General features: G+C 42.0%; 1 protein-coding gene across 1 annotated transcript in view; it reads right to left on the bottom strand.

The window, feature by feature from the left end:
- WDFY4 (WDFY family member 4) overlaps positions 1-22,819 on the bottom strand; it is a 208,753-nt gene extending 185,934 nt beyond the window's left edge. The window contains exons 1-3 of the mRNA XM_053449912.1: positions 22,783-22,819; positions 20,632-20,720; positions 20,064-20,342 (exon numbers count right to left, since the gene is read on the bottom strand). Of these exons, the coding sequence (XP_053305887.1) occupies positions 20,064-20,342; positions 20,632-20,720; positions 22,783-22,819 (405 nt within the window). The remainder of the gene's footprint in view (positions 1-20,063; positions 20,343-20,631; positions 20,721-22,782) is intronic.
- Between the last annotated feature and the right edge of the window lie 810 nt (positions 22,820-23,629).

Below are 23,629 nucleotides of genomic sequence, written 5' to 3'. Positions count from 1 at the left end.
ACACAGATTGAGTGAGCTGATTCTCGTCTATCCAATCAGCTCGCTCTTGTGACATCATGCTGAGGGTCTCGTCCAATGCCTGTGCTGCTTTTTTTTTTAAATCAGAAACCGCTTTTATAAGAGCAAAGCTTGCATGAGAGATCTATTTTCACTGTGGCTGCTTTGGCAACACTGCTGTGCTGCATCCGAGCGTTACAGAGAGAGATTGTTCTGTGTGATACTGGTAAGCCTCAGCCTGCCATTTCTCACAGTGTACTCTTCTTTAGTTCTACTGAATTATTTTAGTCTGCCTGTCAACTGTGTAGTGCTGTTGAGTTGCACTGGGCTCACAGTGCCTAATGCCTGCCCTGTCTTTTTTGTAATTTCATGACAGTCAGGACAGTCAATAATTTAGTTATTTAAACTGAACTGTTTGGATTAATTCAATAATATAATTTATACATTTAATATAATCATAATAATATATAATAAATAATATTGTCATATAGTATACTAGTGTAGACTGCTAGTGTGTAGTATAAAATCATTAATTTTTAATAATAATATTATTGTAATTCGTTTTAGCTAGCTTAATAATTAATTAGCTATATTATAATATATTTTGCTTGAGACCGTCTGTCAGGTAGAAGAGTTAATTTATCCCACATAAAGATTAACCAGTCCACTACTACCCTTAAGCTAGAAGTTGTTCATTAATTTTATTATTAATTATATTAATATGAGAAATCCCTAATTATACCCTAATTATAACCTACTTGGTTAATAATTTAGTTAAATTTTAATTTTAAATTAAGCTAATCTTACTAGTACTGGTGCTGCAGCTCTTTAGCTTGTGCTTTATTTTAGCAACAGCAAGAGACAAAGTCAATTTTTCTTAATATTATTAATTAATTTCATTTCATTTGCTTTGCTCACCTCAGTCCATCAGTGAAGTGAACTTGTTGGGCTAGTGAGTGCAACCGCATAAGTGCAGTGTTGTTTTGTTCAGCAAGCTAACTGTTTTGCTGTTACATTTAATTTTCTAATTTATTTTCAAGAAAGATTGACTGTGTGATGACAACTGTACTAAACAAAGCTCCAAGGTAGCTGTAGTACTATTAAAAAAGAAAATAATGTAGCACAATTTTGTAGATTTAGCAGAAGTAGGACAACTATATCTGTCTGCTTCTGTATCTGATTTAGAATAGTAACGAAATAATAATAAAAAAAATAAAAAAAAATAAAAGAATAGTAATGAAATATAGCTTTAGCATAGTAGTAGGCTCTTAGGCCTGTGTAAATTTAAAATAAATTACTGCTAGTAGTTTTACTAGTTAGTGTATTATAGTTAAACTTGAGTTAATAACACCATTTAGTGGCTTTAGTTAACTCATTTTTAAATAACCTGAGCAATTTTGCAGATGGCACACAACAGCACAGTTCAGTTGTGCATAGTTTTTCAGCAGTAGCAATGAAGAGAAATTTTTTGGGATTTCCATTTTTTTTTTATCCTATTTTTCTTTATAAAGTTATTTTCCCTGTCCCACTAGTTTTAAACACTACACTACACACACAACACAAAATTTGAAATGGATCCTCTTTTTGGGACTAAGAAAAGAAGAGAGGGACAGGCTCCATCTACCACCACCACCAGTTCTTCTATGATGCAGCCTTTTCCGTGAGTCTAGTCGGACAAGTAGGGCAAGCTCTCGGTTATCCTTTGGGGAATCATTGCTTGAAGGATCTATGTCATCAAGTAAAGGAAAGGCACCGATAGCAGGCAGTAGTAGTGCTGCTAGGCCCACCACCAGCTCTGTTTTTTATGGAAAGCCTAAAGCACCAGAAGCACATTCAAATTTAAAGGGTAGCACAACTAGTACTTCTACTAGCCCAGTGAGTAAAAAGAAGTGCCGTTTGCCCCAAGCAGCTTCTTCCCCATCCACGAGCAGCATGCAAGGTATCAAGCAGAGCAAAATTAGCAGCGAGACTGAGAGTGGTGTTCCCAAACCAAAGCAATCTTGTTCTTTCGCAGGGAGGCTTTTTGTAGAAAAGAAATCTGCCTCAAGACCACCACCTCTACCACTATTGCTGCGCCTGCTGTTCCCACTGGTTCCGTCACGCCATTTCCTCCTAGCACCACCTCTAACAAGCCATCAAGTCCTTACAATATTTTTGTAATCTCATTTAGAGTGAGGACACATAGTGGAACTCCACCTAGCAAGGTACCAGAGGAGCATGAGACTGAGAGGCCAAGTGCAGAGTTAGGCTCTGTTCTTCCTGCTTGCACTACTATTAGTCATGATATCAGTCTTAGCTCCAGCCTAGCAGGAATTCCATTTGATCTGGCTAATGAAGAACTTGACTATGAGCCAGAGGAAGTAGAGGAGATGAGTGGTCAGGAATCAGATTCCTCAGGGAACAGTGTACGAATGACTAGTGCACAATTTTCCCCTGAGCAAAACCTACCAAATCTGGTAGAATTCAAGAAATTCGCAGTCCCACTAGCATTCCAAGGAGGAGGATGTCAGGGTCTACTTTTTCGCTGCCTGAACCATGGCTTTTTCATACATGTGGTATATCAATCTGCTACCACTAGTGACCCTCTGGAGCACTCAGAACTCAATTACCAGGATCAGGTGTACCTTATTACCTGAGTTGAGCCCTTGTTTCCAGGATTGAATCCTGGCTACTTCATCCAGCTCTGCCCTTCAGTCAGGGCCTTTGTATTGAAGTCTGTGGACCATTCTGCTGTGGCTTTTGACCTGTACCGTTCCTGGTTACCTGCATTGTGTATTTCTCAAGTGGACTCCCTGCTTTCGTACCCGTCCAAGTGGGCTCCCTGCCTTTCGTGCCCTTCCAAGTGGGCTCCCTGCCAAAAGATTTATTACCAGTATTTATTTATCCTGCCATACGTCCGGTTTCTTGCTTATGGACTGTATTACCCTTATATGCTTGTCCTGACATATACATACAATACATTGCATTACCTAGATTTCTGCTTGTGGTGTCTTTGTTTGTATAATCATGCATTTGTGGGTTAGAGACCGAACCCCAAGTATCCCCTGCAGATGGGCTCCTACCCGACCTGATTACCCAAGTCCTGACAGAATACAAAGGCCATTACAAGGAGTCCGCGGGGTTACTTTCAGTCATCAAAGTGATAGGAGTGTCTACTTGAACTGTGCAAATCATTAATGCAAATCTGGGACTCCAACTCCAGTCTCTCATGAAGACCATTCTCCTACACCTGTTACATCACCTGAGAAAACCAACAAGCCTGTTACCAGTAGTAAAAAATAATCTCCTAGGAAATCTAGGAAACGTGAACCCCTTACCACAACCGAATTGCAACAAAGGCATGATGATGACTCTTGCTTTTACTGTGGCAAAAAGGGACACTGAATCACCCAATGTCCTCTGAAACCCTCTGTACCAATTGAACAATCTACGTCACAAGCAAAGAGCTCTCCTAAAAGGGGAAGTAGCTTTATCCCCCAGGACAGTGAACTCATGGAGTATATACCAACCCTGGTGATTCCTGATGCTTCTAAAACTCCGGTGGATGTCCAGCTGCAGCCTGATGATGGTTGTTCTGTGATGGAATGCAACTTCTGTGATCCTACAGTATGTGGTAGCGTGGGTTGCTCCCATATGGATGAACTTCCTATTGCTTTCTGTTCAGCCATGATTGCAACTCCTATCAATGCTACCTCAGCAAAGTGTGATACACCAGAGAGCCCCTAGTATCCCCTCTGGACTGGTAACAAAGATGCATGACCCTATTCCATCTCTGGGTAAGAAGGGGCCTTCCATCAATGCTTCACATACTGAACTGCCCTTAGTGGTAACCTAGGTACAGGGCAGCTATGTGACTCCTGGTACAAGGAAAGAGAAAGCACTGAATCATACCGTCTCATCTACTTCTTCAGCATCCAGTCCTAATGTGACCTACGACTGCACCACAGATAACCTTTCCTTCGATTGTGTTATAACCTCTAATGGAGACCTGGAGATCTGTGAACAAGCTTTACCGAAAAAGAAGAAGAAATCACGTTAAGTGCACCCTTCTGCTCAGTTTATTAAAGGCATCCAGATTTTGTTTAGACTGTTCGCGTTCAGTGAATGCTCCTTGAGGAGGGGGTACTGTCAGGGTCCACTTTTTTACTGCCTGAACCATGGCTTTTTCATACATGTGATATATCAATCTGCTACCACTAGTGGCCACCCTCCACCCTCTGGAGCACTCAGAACTCAATTACCAGGATCAGGTGTACGTTATTACCTGAGTTGAGCCCTAATCATTCCATCCAGCTGCGCCTTGTTTCCGAGATTGAATCCCGGCTACCTCATCCAGCTCTGCCCTTCAGTCAGTGCCTTTCTATTGAAGGCTTTGGACCTGTACCGTTCCTGGTTACCTGCTTTGTGGCCTTATCAAGTGGACGCCCTGCTTTCATACCCATCCAAGTGGGCTCCCTGCTAAAAGACTTATTACCGGTATTTATTTGTCCTGCTGTATGTCCGGTTTCTTGCTTACAAGACTGCATTACCCTTATTTGCTTGTCCTGCCATATACATACAATACATTACCTAGATTTCTGCTTGTGGTGTCTTTGTGTAATCATGCATCGTGGGTTACAGACCGAACCCCAAGTATCCCCTGCACATGGGCTCCTACCCGAGTCCTGACAGAGGAAGAGATGATGTTGTCTGCTACTCCTAGCAGCAGCATCAGTGCCGTAAGTAGCACAACACAGTGGAGCACCTGCGTTTTGGGAAGAGGCACTTGGGAGTATAGTTGGACCCACTGATATAGCTAGCAGCAGAAAAGAGAGTAGTGCTGCTGAAATGGTCAAACTTTACCTCAGTGAAGTTTCTTCTGTGCCTAATGTTGATCCTCTTAGCTACTGGGATGAAAAAGAAGAGTGTGTGGCCTGCACTCTCTGGAAGTCCGCTGCCAAACATCATGTACTGGCTAGAGTCATGCCCAAAATGTCCCTAATGGTAAGGGTAGTTTCTCCCCTCTGGCTGCATCTGTTTGCGGTGTGGCAACGCCTGCTACCTCCGCCGGAGTAGCCAGCTTACGCTAGGGCCTAGTGTCTGAGCTCTGGAAGTTTGCTGCCAAACGTTATGGACTGACAGTGCTAGGATGCTTTGCTCTAGGGTGAAACAGGTGAGTGGGTCGCCAATTGCCCACTCATTTACCTTTTCCACTTTTCAATCATCTACTTTTTCCCAGCAAATCATGCTTTTTCATTCTATTCATTTCATTTTTTTTTCTGTCTGATTCACAACCAACCAACCATAACACACACGCACAGTTCACAAGGACCTTTCCTGTTATTTGCCCTGGCCTTTACTTATACACTCACTAGCCTACAATTAATGTTTTTTTTAGCCTTTTTTCATTTTAGTTTTTTGGCCCTTTTTCTTCTAACAAATACCTTCTAACAGTCCCATTGTTTGCATCCCATCAACTTTGGAAAGTAAGTATGCCCTTGTGGGTAAGTATGCAAATCTAGGTATAAAAAAAAAAAAAAAAAAAACTTTTTATAATAAAATAAATATAAGAAATGTACCTGTGCATTAACCCAAAGCTATTTTTAGTTCTTGTCCCACATTCTTCCATGCGCATAGCTGCCAACAGCCCCTACTTTTTCGGAACAGTCCCGTTTTTGTTGTAAAATTTGGGTTGTTGGAAAGTATGCCATTGTAAGTAAGTAGCAAATATTAGGCAAGTGTGTAAAAGTGGTCTAAAATATAATTAATATCCCTATCCTTTTATTAAACTCATATAGATGCTATATGATAAATAATCTCAGACAACTGCTCTGAGCAACTTGGCCTGGGAGGAACAGGGATTTCAGTTTAGGCCAATGTACACTTCGGAGCACCTCGGATCGCGCCATGATTTAAAGGTGAGAGCCTAAAAGGGGACAGGGCCATACATGCCGCGTGACCATGCAGCATTGAGCTCTATGCTACCCAGGGCCGGCCGAAGACTTAACGCCGCGTGGGGCGAAGTTTAAAATGCCGCCCCCCGACGCCGGGGGGGGGGGCATTTTAAACTTCGCCGACGCCATTATCTACCCCCCCCCCCGCGGCGAGTCTCCCTGCTCTGCCACAGTGCCGGCTTGTAATGCTGAGCGCCGGAAATTCACGTCACTTCCGGCGCTCTGCATTACAAGCCGACACCGAGACCGAACAGGGAGACTCGCCGCAGAGGAGAGAGAGAGAGGGGCGCCGAGCGGGTAAGCGAAACCACTCGGCGCCCCTCTCTCTCTCTCCTCCGCTTCAAAAAAAAAAAAACCCCGCTTGGGGCGGCAAAGTGCCGCCCCTTCTAAAGTGACGCCTGGGGCAATTGCCCCAGTCGGCTCCATTGTAGGGCCGGCCCTGATGCTACCCAATGCAGATACTGGGTAGTTTGGAGCTCATTTAGAAGTGTTTAGCTGTGTGTGTGTGTCTTAGACATACACAGTTAAAGTACAGTGCTGCCAGTGTGCAGTATTTTTATACCAGAATTTGACAGGACAAGACCCCCCCCCAAAAAAAAATTTGGGACTGTTGGCAGGTATGATTTAATGTATTATATGAGCTAGTGATATGCTGTGATTTAATGCTCTGTTAACACCCCTGATTAATTTCCTGACTATTCCAGGTTATTATATGCCCTCCATGCAGTAGCCCCGGGTGCCACCCATCAGGGAGGGGGCGTGACCGGCACATAATGTGGGCCTGCAGATCACTGCTGCGGCGCCATTGCACTGTGTGAGAAAACTCCTTCCCCGCCCAGGTTCCTGCTCTCCCTGGCCAGGGAAAGAGTTTTATCACACAGTGCGCGGGCCCAACAGCAGTGAGCTGTACATCTGCACGACCCATGTGATGATGGGCCGGCCCCTGGGCCGGTGATCTGCAAGAGAGGTAAGGAGGTGCCAACGGTTTTAATTCAATATTCATTTATTTTCATTTTCATTTTATTTGAATATAGAATCAGGGAACATATATATTCATTTTCTAGCTTATCAGAAAGTACTTTTATATGTTTTGTCATGTTTTGTCATTTAAGTAATATAAGTATTGTGTGTGTGTGTGTATTATATATATATATATATATATATATATATATATATATATATATATATATATATAATCTATCAGGGGCTCCATGTGGCAATGCCTCTCCCTTAGCCACACCATATCATGACCACACCCCTTCTTGGTTAAGCCTCTCCCTTGTTGTTACAGCCCCACAAATCTCTCTTTTCAGTATTTTTAGTAATAAAAAACATAACTTTTAAACAATGTAAATAAGATAAACTTGTGGTTTTCACACATCACAAAACATAGCTATTAAAAAAAAATTATATATACACACCCCCCTCCAGGACCAGTTTTTTTAAACATGCTTGGGCTAAATAAATGACCAGAGCAGTTTGTGTTTTTGCTATGTCTTTATTCAACTGATTGCTCACTAACTCATTTAGTCCATTGCACAAAATCGATATTGTTTCCTTCAAGACAAGTAGGGCTTTCTTTTGAAATAATAATTTTGTATCATGATTTAGCATGAAAAATACGTAAAAAGTGGGAAAAATTAGGGAAAAAGGCAAAAATTTCAGTTTCACCTAAAAAAAAAAAAAAAGAAAAATATACAAAAAAAACTCCAAAAATTGTAATTAGTTATTTTTCCTGGTTTTCATATGAATGACACGCATCACTGTTTCTAAACAAGAATTTTTATAATGGGATATGCATTTTTTATAAAGGGAGGGGCGTTTTAACACTTTTTTAATCATTTTTAGGGCCAATCTGTCCTAAACAGTAAAATTTCAGTTTTCATTTTAAACAAACCCATTCTATCCAAACACAGTAGTTTTCCCTGGGTACATGTTTTCCCCGGGTATGTTAAATTGCTGAAAAATACTTGACTTGTATTCAGAAACACCACTTGAGTACCTTATTTGCATGGGTAGAGCATGTCTTTTAGGCACTTAAAATTGGAACATGCGCATCACAGATTTCAAACATGGAATTTTGACAGATCAGTTTGCTAGGTCCAGATCTCATTTAAGACGCAGTAGAGGTCCATCATTTCTATTTAACCCCATATAACGTATATATTTTCAAAAACTAGACAGCTCGGGGAATCTAGTTAAGGACATATTGGCCTGCCCTGTGCAGATGATTCTGCCCTGTGCAGATGATTCTGCACTAGAACCTTCCAAAGTTGACATAGCAAAAAAAAAAGACAACTATTTTCACATCCACTTTGCAGAACAACTAAGGTCTTGATTTGTGTTCAGCAACACCCCCTCAAGGACAGAAATACCACACATGCATGTATGAGTCATGTTTCTCAGACATTGTGTCAAAACTGCATTTCAGTTTTCAAGCTTGGAATTTTGACAGATCACTTTACTGGGCCCATGTCTCATTTGAGCGACAGTAAAGGTCCCAAATAGCAAGGTAACCCCATAAAAATATAGGATCTGATCATCATCAGCCCACTTTTGATTGGTTTGAACTGCAGCAGATCATGAAGTCACAGCAACTGATCTGGAAACAACCTTGACTCATGCGGAGACCAAAGAAACCTTTATCCCTGTCCCTGAAGTTGCCCCTAGCAGCAAGTACATAATTGGCAGTGAACTGGCAATTGTGGGATGGAGCCTCTATGATCGCTCCTGTAGAAGTGATCAAGGGGCTCATGGGGACTCTTGTGTTACTGTTGCTGACCAGCAGCAGCAGTGCCTTGTAAAGAATGGGTGTTAACCCCTAAAATTCCATCATCGCCACATTGAAAGGGTTAACTGTGTCATTCTTATGGAGAGATTAGGCAGCAGGGGAATGCAACAAATGCCCCCTTCCCTGAAGCTGCCTGTGGTAGCTGGGAACCGGCGATTGCCTGTTGAGCCTGTAGAATCAAAGTCGGGGGGGGGGGTCAGGGAGGCTGTGCTACACACAGCAGTGCCCCCACGATCACATGAGCCCACTTGGGCATGACATGAAGGGGTTAAAGAATATAGGCAGCAATGGAAAAATACAATATTGCAAACGTATGGTTAAATACATAAATGTTTAAATACAGAAATTCAATGTGAAAAATTTAGAAGTAAATATATCTACTATCACCATAAACAAAAACTAAAACTAGGTAGTGCAAAGGCTCATTGAATGATGAAAACGGGCGTATTTGGCACCGGGGCAGATCCTATATGTTGCACCTACGCACACAAACTTATTAAAAATGTATTTAATAAGTTAAATAAGGTTTAAAAATCGATCATAACCACCTCCCCAAAATGTAAATGGATTTACATCTTCTGACTTCTGCAAATTGATCAATGACTTAATCTAAACTGTATTTATGGTCGCTATATACTGAGCCAGACATTGACGTTGGTACACCCTAACACCCATCAGTATATATTGAACCAGACATTCATGGTGGTACAGCAAATCTCCCGCCAATACATACGAAGCCAGACATTTACGGTGGTACAGCATAACTGCCATTACTATATACTAAGCCAGGCATTGATGGTGGTACAGAATAACTGCCATCACAATATACTGAACCAGACATTGACAGTGGTACAGCATAACTACCATCACTTAATCTTTTAATGAGCCAGACACAGATGGTGGTACCACAATCAGTGCTTCACTCTATAGTGATAGGAGGTAAAGTGCATTGTACACATTACTCCCATTACTTTATGTTGAGCCAGTCACTGATGGTCATAGATAATAATTCTCATAGGCCCCGGGAGTTATTGTGTACCACCATCAAAGGGCCATTACATGCTTGGTTTATGCTTTCTAACACTCTCACAATGTTTCCTTACATTTCATTTTGTCTCTGTTTTTTGCGTATGCAGTCCCTCATAAAATATTTGCTGTTGCCAAAGATTATCATGGGATGGGGCATTAATAGGAAGGGGCCGGTATACTAGGGAAGAGGAGGGGTGGGCTATTACAAGGACAAGATCAATGTTGTAGCCACACCTATTAATAGAGCACAGAGAAAATCCTGCACAAAGGAGCCAGTGACCCCAGGCTTAACCCAGGTTGCATGGTCATGCTAATACTATTACCTTTATAATTGCACAATTTAAAAAAATAGCCTTAGTAGATTGATTGTCTCTACCCTAAATAGATGTAATTTCAGTTACTGCAGATGCTGCAGTTTCTGTTCCTCAAAAAATAAATTTGTGCACACAGCTTGAATAACATTTTTACTACATCCAATCTATATGTTGTGCTGTGGAAACAAGTAAACTTAACTCTTTAAATACCAAGGTAGTTTTCAGTTCGATGTACATGTTCACACCTTTCCTATGGTTATCATTAGGTAGGACAAGAAAGTACACGCTATTTATTTGAATTCTACAGTTTTACCTATCGGGACATAATAACAATAATCTGTTCCTTACCAGGTCTAACAATTCCGTAAATACAACCTCAAATGAATACCAAAACATGACATATTACACAGTGCCGTGATTTATTCAACAAAATAAAGTCAAAATGGAGCAGCCAGGCTAAGCTATTTATAAATGCAACAATGTCCTATACTTCCTCAATCCAGAATACTGCAGCCAAGATCATCTCTGGGAAACACAAATGTGATAATATATCTCTCAAATTGCAGGAAACTGCAAGCTGACCTTCATTGGTTGATGCCAGAGGAGCCTCCTACAAGCCACTAACTTTTAAAATCCTTGTGCCAAAGCTGCTGTGTATTGCCGCGTTAAACCTCTATTAAACCCTGCTAGAAAACCGTAAGAAAATGAACAGAAAAATGAACACAAAGGACGTACACAAATATTCGCCTAAAAAGAATATGGGAACAGGTGAAGGTTTTTTTTCAAGACGAACATGAAGATGAACACAAAGACTTGGCATTTCCTTGGAAAGTTTTATCATTTGATCCATAAAACCATTTTAGTAGCCCTTCTCTGAACTCTAAAGTACCTATATCCTTCTGAGATACGGTCTCCAGTACTGTACACAATACTCCACCAGTGCTCTGTACAACGGCATAAGCACTTCCCTCCTTTCTACTGCTAATACCTCTCCCTATACAACCAAGCATTCTGCTAGCGTTTCCTGCTACTCTATTACATTGTCTACCTACCTTTTTAAGTCATCTGAAATAATTACCCCTTTATCTAGATTATGAAGTTAGGACAGTATCAAATATTATATACTCCACCCTTGGGTTTTTATGCCCTTAGTTCATTATCTTGCAGTAACCATTTTTCAATTTACCTAAATCAGGCATGTCCAAACTTTTTTCGAAGAGTGCCAGATTTGATGAAGTGAGCATGTGCGAGGGCCGACCATTTTGCCTGGCATTTTTTGAACCATTAAAATTAAATGCAAATTAACTATTTTATGCAAAGTTTATTGAAAACGGCATACTTTTAATTTTGTGACTTGGATGACAAATCTAAACAGGTGTTAAATCACTCTGCCTTTAATATCAAAAAAACAGGAAGCTGAAATATGTCAGGAACATTGTAAAGTACTTTACACAAAGTAATAAAGGTTGTCTGTCAACTTTTAAGTTCAAAAAATGTGAACAGGAACATAACATCAAGTATACATGTGTTCAAAATATATTTATAACTGATTTAGACCAACTTCAATGTATTCATCTCAATTGAAAAAAAACTTGCCTGCACTAATGTGAAGGGTGAAACTGAGATCTGGACTGCAGCACATAGACTAGGTCTGGTTCAAAGGCTGTGGTTTTGACGCGCAAAACGTCACGCAGGTGACAGTCACTTAGTCTTGTCCTCACGCAGTTCTTGTTAAAGTTCATAACAGAGAATGTCTTCTCACGCAAATATGTTGAGCCAAACAATCTCAGCATTTTCTTAGCCAATGTTCGAATCTCTTGAAACCGGCTCTTATCCAGTTGGCGGTAAAAGTTCACAAGAGAGAGCTGTTGGTGACGACTGCGTAACTCGCTGTCACAATGCAGCTCAATGAGCTCGAGCTGCAGCTGATCTGGAGCATCGTCAGGGTCAACAGAGAATGGAGAGGAGAAAAGGATGATCTCCTTTTCAATAGCTGCAAAATCTTGAAAGCGCCGTTTAAACTCCCCAGCCAGAGATGTGATGTCTGCTGCATACCTGCTCGTTTGTGCACTGATATCATCATGTTAATTATTTCCTGCAACGCTGAAAAATGAATGGTATTGGGCTGTGTTTGTGACAAATGCCTTAGGAAAAGTTGCAGCTTTGTTCCAAAGGCTTTGAGGTGTGAATAAAGCTGGTGAACCGCTGCATCTTTGCCCTGAAGACTCGTGTTCAGTACATTCAGATGCTTTGTTATGTCGACTAGAAACCCCAAATCAGCCAGCCAAATAGGATCAGATAGTTCTCGCATCGGTTGTCCCTTTGTTTCCAAGAATTCTCCAATTTCCTTTCTGAGAGAGTAGAAACGCTGCAGTGCAGACCCCCGACTGAGCCATCTTATATCGTTATGATATAAAACATCTTCATATTCAGCCTGGATATCCAGTAGAAACTGTTTAAACTGGCGGTGGCACAGGGCTTTAGAGCGAATAAAATTAATGGTCTTTAGCACCAGTTTTATAACATGATCATATTTGAGATGTTTAGCACAGAGAACTTGTTGATGAATGATGCAATGAAGTTTAATCGCTTCGATCACCTTGTTACAGATTAGGGTTGATAATCCACTTCGTTCACCAGCCATGGCAGGTGCCCCATCAGTAATAATCCCAGTAATTTTGCTCCAAGGCAGTTTCATGTCATCTATGGCAGAACTAACAGAAACAAATCTTTTCCTCTTGTTTGGTCCTTAAGGCTATGGAGGTCAAGTAGCTCTTCAGTCATTTCATCGTCCACACCTCTCAGAAAAATCAGCTGTGTCAGAGAGGTCCGTGCTTTCATCACAGGCTATTGAAAAGAAGTCAAAATCAACTCCTTTTGACGTTAACTGCCTCTTAATATCGGATGAAATTTCTTCAATTCTCCGTGCTACTAGCCAGGCAAATGTTGGAAAACTCTTGCTTCTTCTCGGGACAGATATTCTGCACCATTTTCATAACGCATTCTTTGATAAAGTCACCCTCAGCAAAAGATTTGCAATTTTTAGCAATTAATGTTGCCACCTCATAGCTAGCCCTTGTGGCATTTTCATTTGACTCACGGGCTCTTGTAAATAATCGCTGTTGTGACATTAATACAGCTTCAAGTTGCTTCAACTTTTCACTGCGGTCGCGGCCTGTTAGCTTGTCGTATACGCTATGTTTTGACTGGTAGTGTCTCTTGACATTAAATTCCTTATAAACAGCCACAGTATCTTGGCATATCAGACAAACACAGTTATTCCGTATTTCAGTGAAAAAATATTCCACTTTCCACCTGTCCTGGAAGCGGCGTCCCTCACTGTCAACTTTTCGTTTCTTATTTGTAGTTGCCATTATAAAAATTGGCCAGAAGGGGAGAAGTTATGTAGAGAGTACAAGGAGCAGATGTGGCTGTGTGTGGAGACACAGGGAGAAGGAAAGCCCAAATCTCGTGATGTCTGAGATCTCGCGAGATTTGGGCTTTCCTTCTCCCTGCCCTGACTGATGACATCAAGTCAGCCACTAGTTTGTAGATTCCTGTTTGATACACATTAATAAAGGGTTCATGTTTTACTGAAATCTAACCCTCTGTCAGGATCACAGGTAGGAACCCAGTAGCAGCTCTCAAACGTATACTGGCAGCAGTTCAGAAATTAAGAGGTCAGACAAAATCGTTGTCAGGCAGGTCCAACGGTCAGTAATGGGGGGGGGACACAATGTAGCACAGGATTCGGGGGCACAGTAATCTAGCAATAGCCCAGAACAACTGAGCAATGATAGCTCAGTTGTTCTGGGTTTATAAAGGGTGGAACTTCTCCCCCTACCTGCTGCAATCAGTCTCTGCTGGTGTCCAGGGCTCAGTCTTGAAACCTGAACACCTGGGAGACCAAGAACAACCATATCAGTCTCCCCGGCAACCACAGACGCCAGGTAGCGGTCTGCTGAGTGTGGGGGCCGGTCTTCCTCCTGGTTCGTCTCCCCGGCGTCTGTGGCCGCCAGGGAGACGATCCCTGGGTTGCAGGGAACGGTCCCCTATTAGACACGTCTCCACGGCGTCTTCGATCGCCATGGAGACGTGATACCGAGTGGCAAGATCGCCCCCTCGCTTGAGCCGTCTCGCCGGCATCCTTGATTGCCGTGGAGACGGGACGCCGAGTGTGGGCGCCGGCTCTCCTGCTGACAGCCGCGCGATGCGCGACACCCTCCCCTACAATTTCTTCATCAGATGCCCTTGTGGCTGTGTGTGCCGGCGCAGGGAGAAGGAAAGCCCAAATCTAGCGACGTCCGAGATCGCAAGATGTGGGCTTTCTTTCTCCCTGCGCCGGCACACACAGCCACAAGGGCATCTGATGAAGCAATTGTAGGGGAGGGTTAGATTTCAACCCTTGTCTACAGTAACTTTAAACAGGGTTCATGTTTGACTGTAGACGAGGGTTGAAATCCAACCCTCCCCTACACAATTTCTTCATCAGATGCTCTTGTGGCTGTGTGTGCCGGCACAGGGAGAAGGAAATCCCAAATCTCGCGAGATTTGGGCTTTCCTTCTCCCTGCGCCGGCTGATGAGGCCAAGTCCCGCGACGAGAGATCTCGGGAGTTCTGAGTAGAGCTCGGGGACTTACTGGGGGGCCGTAAGCTACATGTTTGGGCAACTTAGCTGTGGGGCCGTATCAGTCCGGAACGCGGGCCGCAATTGGCCCGCGGGCCGGACTTTGGACATGCCTGACCTAAATCATTTGCCATTTGACTTATCCCTCCAAGAGCATCAACCCAGTTGCAAATCTTTGGGTCATCAGCAAACAGACATATTTTACCATCAAGCCACCCATCTACCTTTGTTTCCTTCCCTGTTTTAGGAATATCAGGGTACTCTTTATATAGAAATGTCCCAGTCATTTTCCTCACTAAACCTCTCTCAGTAACAGCCACTAAATCATTCTCAGTTGCTACTACCGTTACAAGTCATGGATCTTCTGCCCTTAACTGTGAGCGTTTGTAGATTTAAGCTTGTCATTTAACACATATGCTGCAGACTCCTTCTGTCTTTGTTTTGGAGGGCAAAATATATGTCTCCCTATTCTACAGATAATAGAGAAACCAAACCCTCAGATCCATCCACCTGGGTACTAACTAAAACACCTTGTATACTGTCTAGACTAGTATTTATTACTCCCTCCACCCCATTCCTAGTTTAAAATCTCCTCCAACCATCTAGCTATCCTCTCCCCACTCACATTGGACCCTCTTTCATTCAGGTGCAATCAATCATGACTAAAGATTACACTCTTAAGCAAAATCAGCCTAGTGTTCAAAGAACCCAAAGTCCTCCTTCTTATATCGAGACTTCAGCCATGCCTTAAGCTGTCTCTGCATGGCACCACATAGTACAACAAAAAAAGCAAGGTGCACTAGTAGAGTTCCTTATATTTGTTCTTTTTTTTAGTTTGCAAGGATAAAAGACACTTGCTAACTTGGTGCAGCTAGTAGGGTTAATTGAGGAACATAAATATTTATTAGTTTAGTAAATATAAGGACTACGCTTGGAGAAATAGGCCGTCAGGTGGGAGTCTCTATGCATGAACAGGTGCTTGTTAAGAACTCTCTGGTTAGGTCTGACACCTCAGATAATGCAAGGCTGTCTGCTACAGCCTTAGCTTGATGCTAGGACGCTATCTACTTTCATAATTCTATAGGTAGGTAGACTAGGGCTAGTAGACGGCCGGCATCTGCAACTAGATGAAATAGCAGACAGTAAGGCAGGAGATTTAGACAGGTATTGGCAGATGGCAGGAGAATACATTCATCTTTCATTCCATCAACTGCTGTGCATACATCGTGCTTCATTGTCTATTACTTGCAATTATGAATGCATAGATAAATAATTAATAAATAACCTCCGATTAAAAAGAGCAAAGTCCAGGAATTATGTTTATTTAAATTTCAATGACGGCATAGCAACAATTTGTTCCCTCATGTCTGATAAATGCTCATTATGAATTATGGCACAAACTGCCATAAATGTGTGAAACCACAGTAAGATGAACTTCCTTTTTAAGTAGTTTGTGCAAGACTGTTATAGGTTCAAAATGCACAGGTGTAACATTACAAATGAACTTGGCTGTGCAAATTCTTGTTTCAAGAGTGCTAAACAGGGACCAGTAACTTCAATTCCTAGTGCAACTTCATACTCTAAATAATGCAAATAGAATGTTTATCAGAGGCAGACTTACAATGGGACAAAATTTGCCTCAAACTGACAGAATAGTGCAATAATGCTAGACCCACCTTCCAACTGGTGCCTACTTACTTTGCAGGAGCAGGGCTGGTTAGGGATCATAAATCTCTCTCTACCATGCCCAAAATCAAGAGAATGGGAGGTCCATTTGTACATGAGCGCCAGCTGTCCACCGGGTCGTATCCTGGTGCTCAACACTGAAGCCACGCCCACTGCCATACCAGAAGGCCATTTCGTAAAGAGGATAGAAAAGTAAGAAAAAGAATAGGAGGAAGGGGCAAAACAAACAGAAAAAGAAAAGGTGGGGGAAGAGAAAGAAGAACTGTAAGAAAGGAGACATTGTGAGAGTGTTAGAAAAATGTGTGTAATGGCCCTTAACTCCTATCACTATATACTAAGCCAGACACTCATGTGGTACCACCAGCAGTGTCTGGCTTAGTTTGTGGTGATGGCAGTTATGCTGTACCGCCATCAATGTCTGGCTCAATATATAGTGATGGCAGTTATGCTGTACCACCTCCAATGCCTGGCTCAGTAGATAACAATGGCAGTTATGCTGTACCACTGTCGGTTTCTGGCTCATTATACAGTGATGCCAGCTATGCTGTATCCCCATCCATGACTGGCATAGTATATAGTGATGGGAGTTAGGGTGTACAACTGTGAATGTCTGGCTCAGTATATAATGATGGGAGTTATGGTGTGTGGTGACATAACAAGTATTGTTAATCATCTCACAATGTTTGTGATCTCACAAGCAATGCAAAATCTTAGTTCAGTCTCTCTCCTGCATGGATGGGGCAATCTGTGGTGTGCTGGGTAATGTTTGGACCTTTTCGTTGCATGTTAGTCTTGGAAAGTGTTGCATTGTATGTTGAGCTGTCACTCTATTGTAGGTTACTGTGTTTTTGTCTCATTAAATATGTGTTAAAATAGACTTTTGTGATATATTTTTTATTTGGTTTAACACCACAGGGTATACCACCATCAATGTCTGTAAAGATGAATATGGCTTAAAGGAAGTAAAATAAATTAACGATTTAAAATGATAAATTCAATTTATTAAATACATTTTTTATGCATGTATATATTTAAGTGTGTGTGAGATCGGCCCCGGTACAAAATACTATATTTTTTGAGATGTTACTACTATAAATACTGAACAATTAGATATGTGAGGATGTAACCACAATAGGATGTATCCACGATAGGGTGTGGATACATCCCTTCCTGGTTAAGCCCCTCCCTTGTGGTCTTAACGGCCGCTGGGTGCTGATGCCACCGGCCGGAGCTACTTTAATACTTTTTGTTTATTTATTTAATATGCCGGATCGGCTTGCCATATTAAAAATAAATAAATAAAGTATTAAAGTAGCGCTGGCCGGCAGCATCAGCACCCAGCGGCCGTTTAGATTCGATTTCCAACAATCTGATGGCCGCATAGTGATTGGAGCAGCGTGAGGGGTGAAAGGTGAGTGCGAGGGGGCGGAGCTTTCACCCCTCACGCTGCTCCCATCGCATACGGCCGCTGGGTGCTGATGCCGGCGGCCGGCGCTGCTTTAATACTATATTATTTTCATTTAATAGCCGATCCGGCTTGCCATATTACATTTAAAAAAAAAAAAAAGTATTAAAGTAGCGCCGGCCGGCGGTATCAGCACCCAGCACCCAGCGGCCGTTTAGATTAGATTTCGGGCGGCCTGGGGGGCAATTGCCCAGCCCGCCCCTGCCTTGGGCCCTGGATGGTCTCAGTCCACCCCTGTTTGCAAAATACAGACAGACTCTATTTCTAGAGTATGGTTGGTAATGGTAGAGGAGCATCTTACTTCCTGTTACATGACAAAATTAGCCATAAGAAGAGCCTTTGGTAGTCATGTTCAGTCTGTACGATTGGAAGCTGTAAGGCTCTCCAGTTGTAAGGAAAAGGCCGGGCTGTGTTACAGAAAACCCCAGTAAGTAACCTGCTATCACAAGAGCAGGAATATGCTATGCATGTAGGAGCTTGGAGCCACCTGTGTTAAAGTCAGTGTTTATGCTAGCAACATATTTATCTAGGCTTGACACATCCCCCTCCCCTGCAACCGATGTCTGTACTGCTGACATTTCTTGGCATTTTGCTTATGAAGGCTAAGCAGCACCAAAAAAAATGTGCTGTGGAGGCTGGCCCACCTGGGCACAGTCCTCCATGGGGCATCAAAGAGCCTGGCTATCAATACCTATATGAACTTGGACATTTCATTCCAAAATCACGGGCATGAGTATAGAGCTGGCTCAATATATGTGACCATAACAGCCTCCACTCTTCTGTGAATGCTTTCCACAAGATTTTAGAGTATGTTTGTGGGAATTTGTGCCCTTTCAGTCAAAAGAGCATTTGTGAAGTCAGGCACTGATGTTTGATGAGAACGCTGTAGCATTAACAGTAACCTTCACTGGAACTAAGGGACCTTGGCCAAACTCTTAAAAACAGCCCAGACCATTATTCCTCCTCCACCAAACTTCACCACTGCCCATACCACTTGAGTCTCCATCTCTTACTGTTTTCACATGTTTGCGGCCCTGTCAATCACTACCATTCCCTTTTCTATAGCTGTGGCTGACTGTGGTCCAATCCAGCATCAGTATCTCCCTAAGCGCTGCCAAAAATGTGAGCTGATGTGTGCTGCACATCCATAACTTCAGCATTGGGTAGAAAAGATCTATAACCCTGCTGTTCTTATGCCCCAGTTACGCCCCTCCTGTCACCTTGTGTACACCAGCTACAGTGGTACCATCCTCTAACTGTGGTGTCCAAAAAGCATTTCTTGGGGCGGCAAAGTGCCAGGGCCGGCCTAGGAATGAAAAGCAGTCCTGGAAACATTTGAAGACCAGCCCCATTTATCTCGCGGTCGAGCTGTTGTACCCACACGCACCCCTTATACCTACCTGAGTCACGCTATTTGCCATACAAATATCACATTATTTGTATTACAATGCCAGAAAGCAAAAGTGTTAAAAGGCCCTAATAAATTAAATACATGAGAGATAATGGAATCCCGCTCGCAGCTGCTCAGCGGCTGATTTGAACTTTGCGACCGCAATTGCCCCACTCTGCTGCATAGCAGGGCCGGCCCTGCTCACAGACATAACAATCAATGAAACTATCCCCCTTATTTTTTGGGGGTACTTTTACCAATAAGTCATTTATATGTACCCTCCTCTACACAGTCACGTCCCACTTTACCAAATCAATGAGCACCAAATCTGTTGTACTGAGCACCAAAACTATTGTAATGGTGCCAAAACATAGCAAACGAATGAACAAATCTCGTTATCGGAGTTATAAACGATTGCACAAAATTGGCAAATTTTGTTAAAAATAAAGTTTGTAGGAGTCCAAATGCGCAAGTCATTGCCAATGACATAATGAAATGCCATAATAAATGTATTCCATTGAATAAAAAAATAAGTTTTTTTACGTTGAATGGAACAAAAAGTATTTGTTATACCCTCCACAAAATGTTTATTTCTGAAGATAATGAAGATTTCCTATTATGTATGCTGTATTTCATCCTACCAAATACAGCATATGCTTCTTGCTCCTTTGTATACAATAAGTTGCAATTATGTATCAGTAGTAAATGTCCCCAGATTGGTCAGTTTACTCTCGGCAAAATGTTGCAAGCTGGTTTGCCATCCAGACCTGTTTCTTTATCCAAGTAATAAAATCTGACCTATGAACATTATAAACAAATAATAAATGATACCTGGTGGAAGAGAGGGAGTAGACTGTACAGCCGTTCCCTCTGCTGTGGGATGGTCAAGAAAGGACAGGACTGTTTGTAATCCTGGAACTTTGTCCCCAAAGCTTCCCATTGAGAAAGTTGCTGTTGGAGAGAAGATGGCTGGTGAACACTGAGACAGCTATTCTGAGACACAGACTTTGCTGGGTCTTCTTCTTGGTTGCTGTTACTGGTGCTTTCAGATATATAATTGGTGTTATCTTCATAAACAACCGGAACCTTCTGGGTGACATCTGCATTCATCTGCAAAACATACAGGTTCGAAAAATATGATACACTAATATATGACTACAATACACAAAACTACAAGCACACATTAAACAGTACACCTACCAGTAAACCTACTGGCATCTCCATTCAAGTACTAGGTATCTTGGTGCTCCACCTACTCATAGTGTAACTGGGCTGGATAAAAGGGAGATCTCTGATCTCAAGTGACCCAAGAAGTATCAGTGCACCTGGAAGATGGATCACCCAACAGGGCAATCTACCCTACATTTTGTGACAGGGGTGCTGTCACTATAGGCCTTGCCTTGGTCAGGCAAGACCAGAGTACACCACCACCTTCATAGTTGGATACCAAATTGTGAGTGGAAATTTCTTTATAATTACTGGAGCAAACTATTGATCACCACAAAAAAGGTTTAGAAATTGTTTAGCAGGAGACATTTAAAAAAAAATGCCTGTATACATGTGTATTAAAAATGTCTAACAGTCAAAATCTACATTTAAGTTTTACTTCCCTATGCCCTTAACATCAGATGTATATTCTCACTCAGGTGACATTGTTGCTTGTGTAATCCCTTGCCATTGTTTGGTATTACCGTAATTATGGTAATCATTCCTGTTTCCTGTTGTATGTCAACTCCCCACCCCTTGTACAGTGGCTATATAAGCTATGCCTATTCCTAATATAGTGTGTTCTTTTGCATCCGAATCTGTGTCGTGGATCATTTCGGTGATGTACACTTTTGCAGAAAGCAAGGTCCATAAAGATAGGGTTTGATGAGTTTCATGTGGAAGTACTTGACTCGCCCACTCAGAGCCCTGACCTCAACCCCATCAAACAACTTTGTGATAAACTGGAACAGAGACTGCGAGCCAGGCCTTCTCATCTCATGAATGGGCAAAAGTTTCCACAAAAACAACCCAGAAGAGTGGAAACTGTTAAAGTGGCAAACTACATATTAATGCATAAGTATTTAGAATGTAATGTCATAAGGGTCCATGTTGGTGTAATCGTCAGCTGTCCCAATACTTTTGTCCATATAATGTCTTGGAAGGGAATCTAAAATATGTGGAACTGCTTGGGATGTGGGATTATGTAGGGTTTGAAAAAATAAATTATGACTGTGCAGATCATATTTCACAATACCTTCATTTATGTTTTCTAATTCCATAATAAATCTGTCCCCTCTCCATTATTCAGATTTGGCGAATGGATAATCGTTTCTAATGCACATTACATTTTGCTGTTTATCATGTAGCCTTTGAAAATCAGTTCATACAGATGAAAAATATGTTCTGTAAAAATATTCCACATCTGACAACATTTGGGTTAAACATTCACTCATTTAAGTGGATTAAAGCTGCTTGCACTCACATAGTAAAAACAATGAAACCAGAGCTGTGGTTTACAGGGCTAGCCCTAGCATTTAGCAGATTAGATTACTGTCTAGGGTACTGAACTAGAGGTTCGAATTTTGGGTTAACAGCCAGTTTCATTTTGGAGAGGGGGCAGAAAACATAGTTTGCTTAGGTTGCTTGAGATACTATGGTCTGCTCCAACAGCTTAAATTGAGCAACCGCTTTTCCAACCAGACTTCCACATTTTATTTTTAACATAGAGAAAACAGTAAAAACTATAGAGATTTTGCTGTTGAATTATCATACAAAGTAGCAGAAATAACAATAATGCAACAAAATACTAACTAATAAAATAAGTGCAATACTGTAGTAGTTTTTCATGTTCAGTTATAAGTAAAACATTTTACTGATGAAAACTCACAGTGCACTAAGAAAAAAATAAAATTAAAAGGTCACTACTTTACACACAAATAAAGAGCATGGAATTTTAGAATGTAATGAATAATAATTATAGGTTTTACCTGAGATGCAAGTACACGCACCAATCTGGAGCGTTACAGTAAGTAAGTACTGAGGACAATATAACTTATGCTTCTAATTTGTTACAGAAATGCAGAAGTGGATTATAGAAGTGGGTGTGTGTTGTAGAATTCATCAGAGCATGACCAAAAAGACAACCCACAGGGGAAAGCACAATTGTTTTTTTGCATATAGCCAGTTATATAGAAGCAACTCAGTAACCGATGATAAAGAGGGTGTGGGGGCTTCTAAAGTAAACTCACGAAACAAGAAGGTACATTGCAGTACTTTTAGACTACTTTAATATGCATTCTTTTAATATGTCATAAATACATAACTTAACAGACTCTTTGGTATAACCTGCAGCTTCCCGCCTCTTTCATGGTACAATGTTTCCTAACCACTGACGCGATTTTGTATGAATGTATTTTTCACAGTTTCACATCACAGATGACATCATCACATCACTGAAATTTGATGTTGAAAGTTAAATTGTGTTGTTTAATTCTGGCATGCCATGTGTTGCTGACACAATACACATGCCTAATGACACATAGAGGACACATAAAAAACTTACCTTTGTTAACTGTTCTCTGGCAGATATCTTCAGCCATTTCAGCACCCATTTATTTCCTCACCCCCAACTGCACCTTTAACCACCTCAGCCAAGATCTGCCCCCACCTAATTCATTCAGTCCCCCTTCTGCCTCCTCACTTCTCCATCTGCACCCTTCAGCCACCTTAGCAGAGCCTCCCTTCATCAGACATCTCACCCCCAAACTCCCCTTTTTGCCCACCTCTGACCCAATCAGACCCCCACAACAGCTCCCTTCAGTCACCTCCAATATGATACCCCAGCCATCAACTGCTCTCTTCAGCCACTTTAGACACGTACTGCACACTTCAACAACCTCAGCCCAATATCTGCCCCTTCAGCCACCCCACTTGCCCCCTTTAGACCCCTTTTGTTCATTTCCTCATCTGCACACTTCGGCCACCTGAGCCTACATACCCACCGTCACCTGCTAGCTTTAGCCCCCCTCTGACCCCACCAGTCCCCTTCAGCCTCCCAACTTCCCTCCTCAGCTGTCCTCTTCAGCTGCTTCAGTCCCTCAAATACCTTTACAGATGCCTCAGTCCCCAACTGCCCTCTTCGATGATGTCAGCCCACTAATTACCCAGTCAAACAACCTCAGTCCCCATTTGCCCCTTCAACTACCTCATCCTCCCCTCCACCCCCATATACCCCCCTACCCCCAACTAGGTGCTCCTTCATGTGACATTGCATACTGGCTCATGTGGGTCAAGTAAGGTAAGAGATTTAAATATTAAGAGGGCAGTTAAGCTAATGTACCTGAAGGTGATAAAACACTCCTCCTTAAGCCCAGGACAGGAACCAGAGATCCAGCATGCAAAGGGATAAA

The sequence above is a fragment of the Spea bombifrons genome, chromosome 11 (genome assembly GCF_027358695.1).
Source record: "Spea bombifrons isolate aSpeBom1 chromosome 11, aSpeBom1.2.pri, whole genome shotgun sequence".
In the NCBI taxonomy this organism is placed as follows: Eukaryota; Metazoa; Chordata; class Amphibia; order Anura; family Pelobatidae; genus Spea; species Spea bombifrons.
Note: the sequence above shows the minus strand (reverse complement) of the source record. Positions and strands in the feature narration are given on the sequence as shown.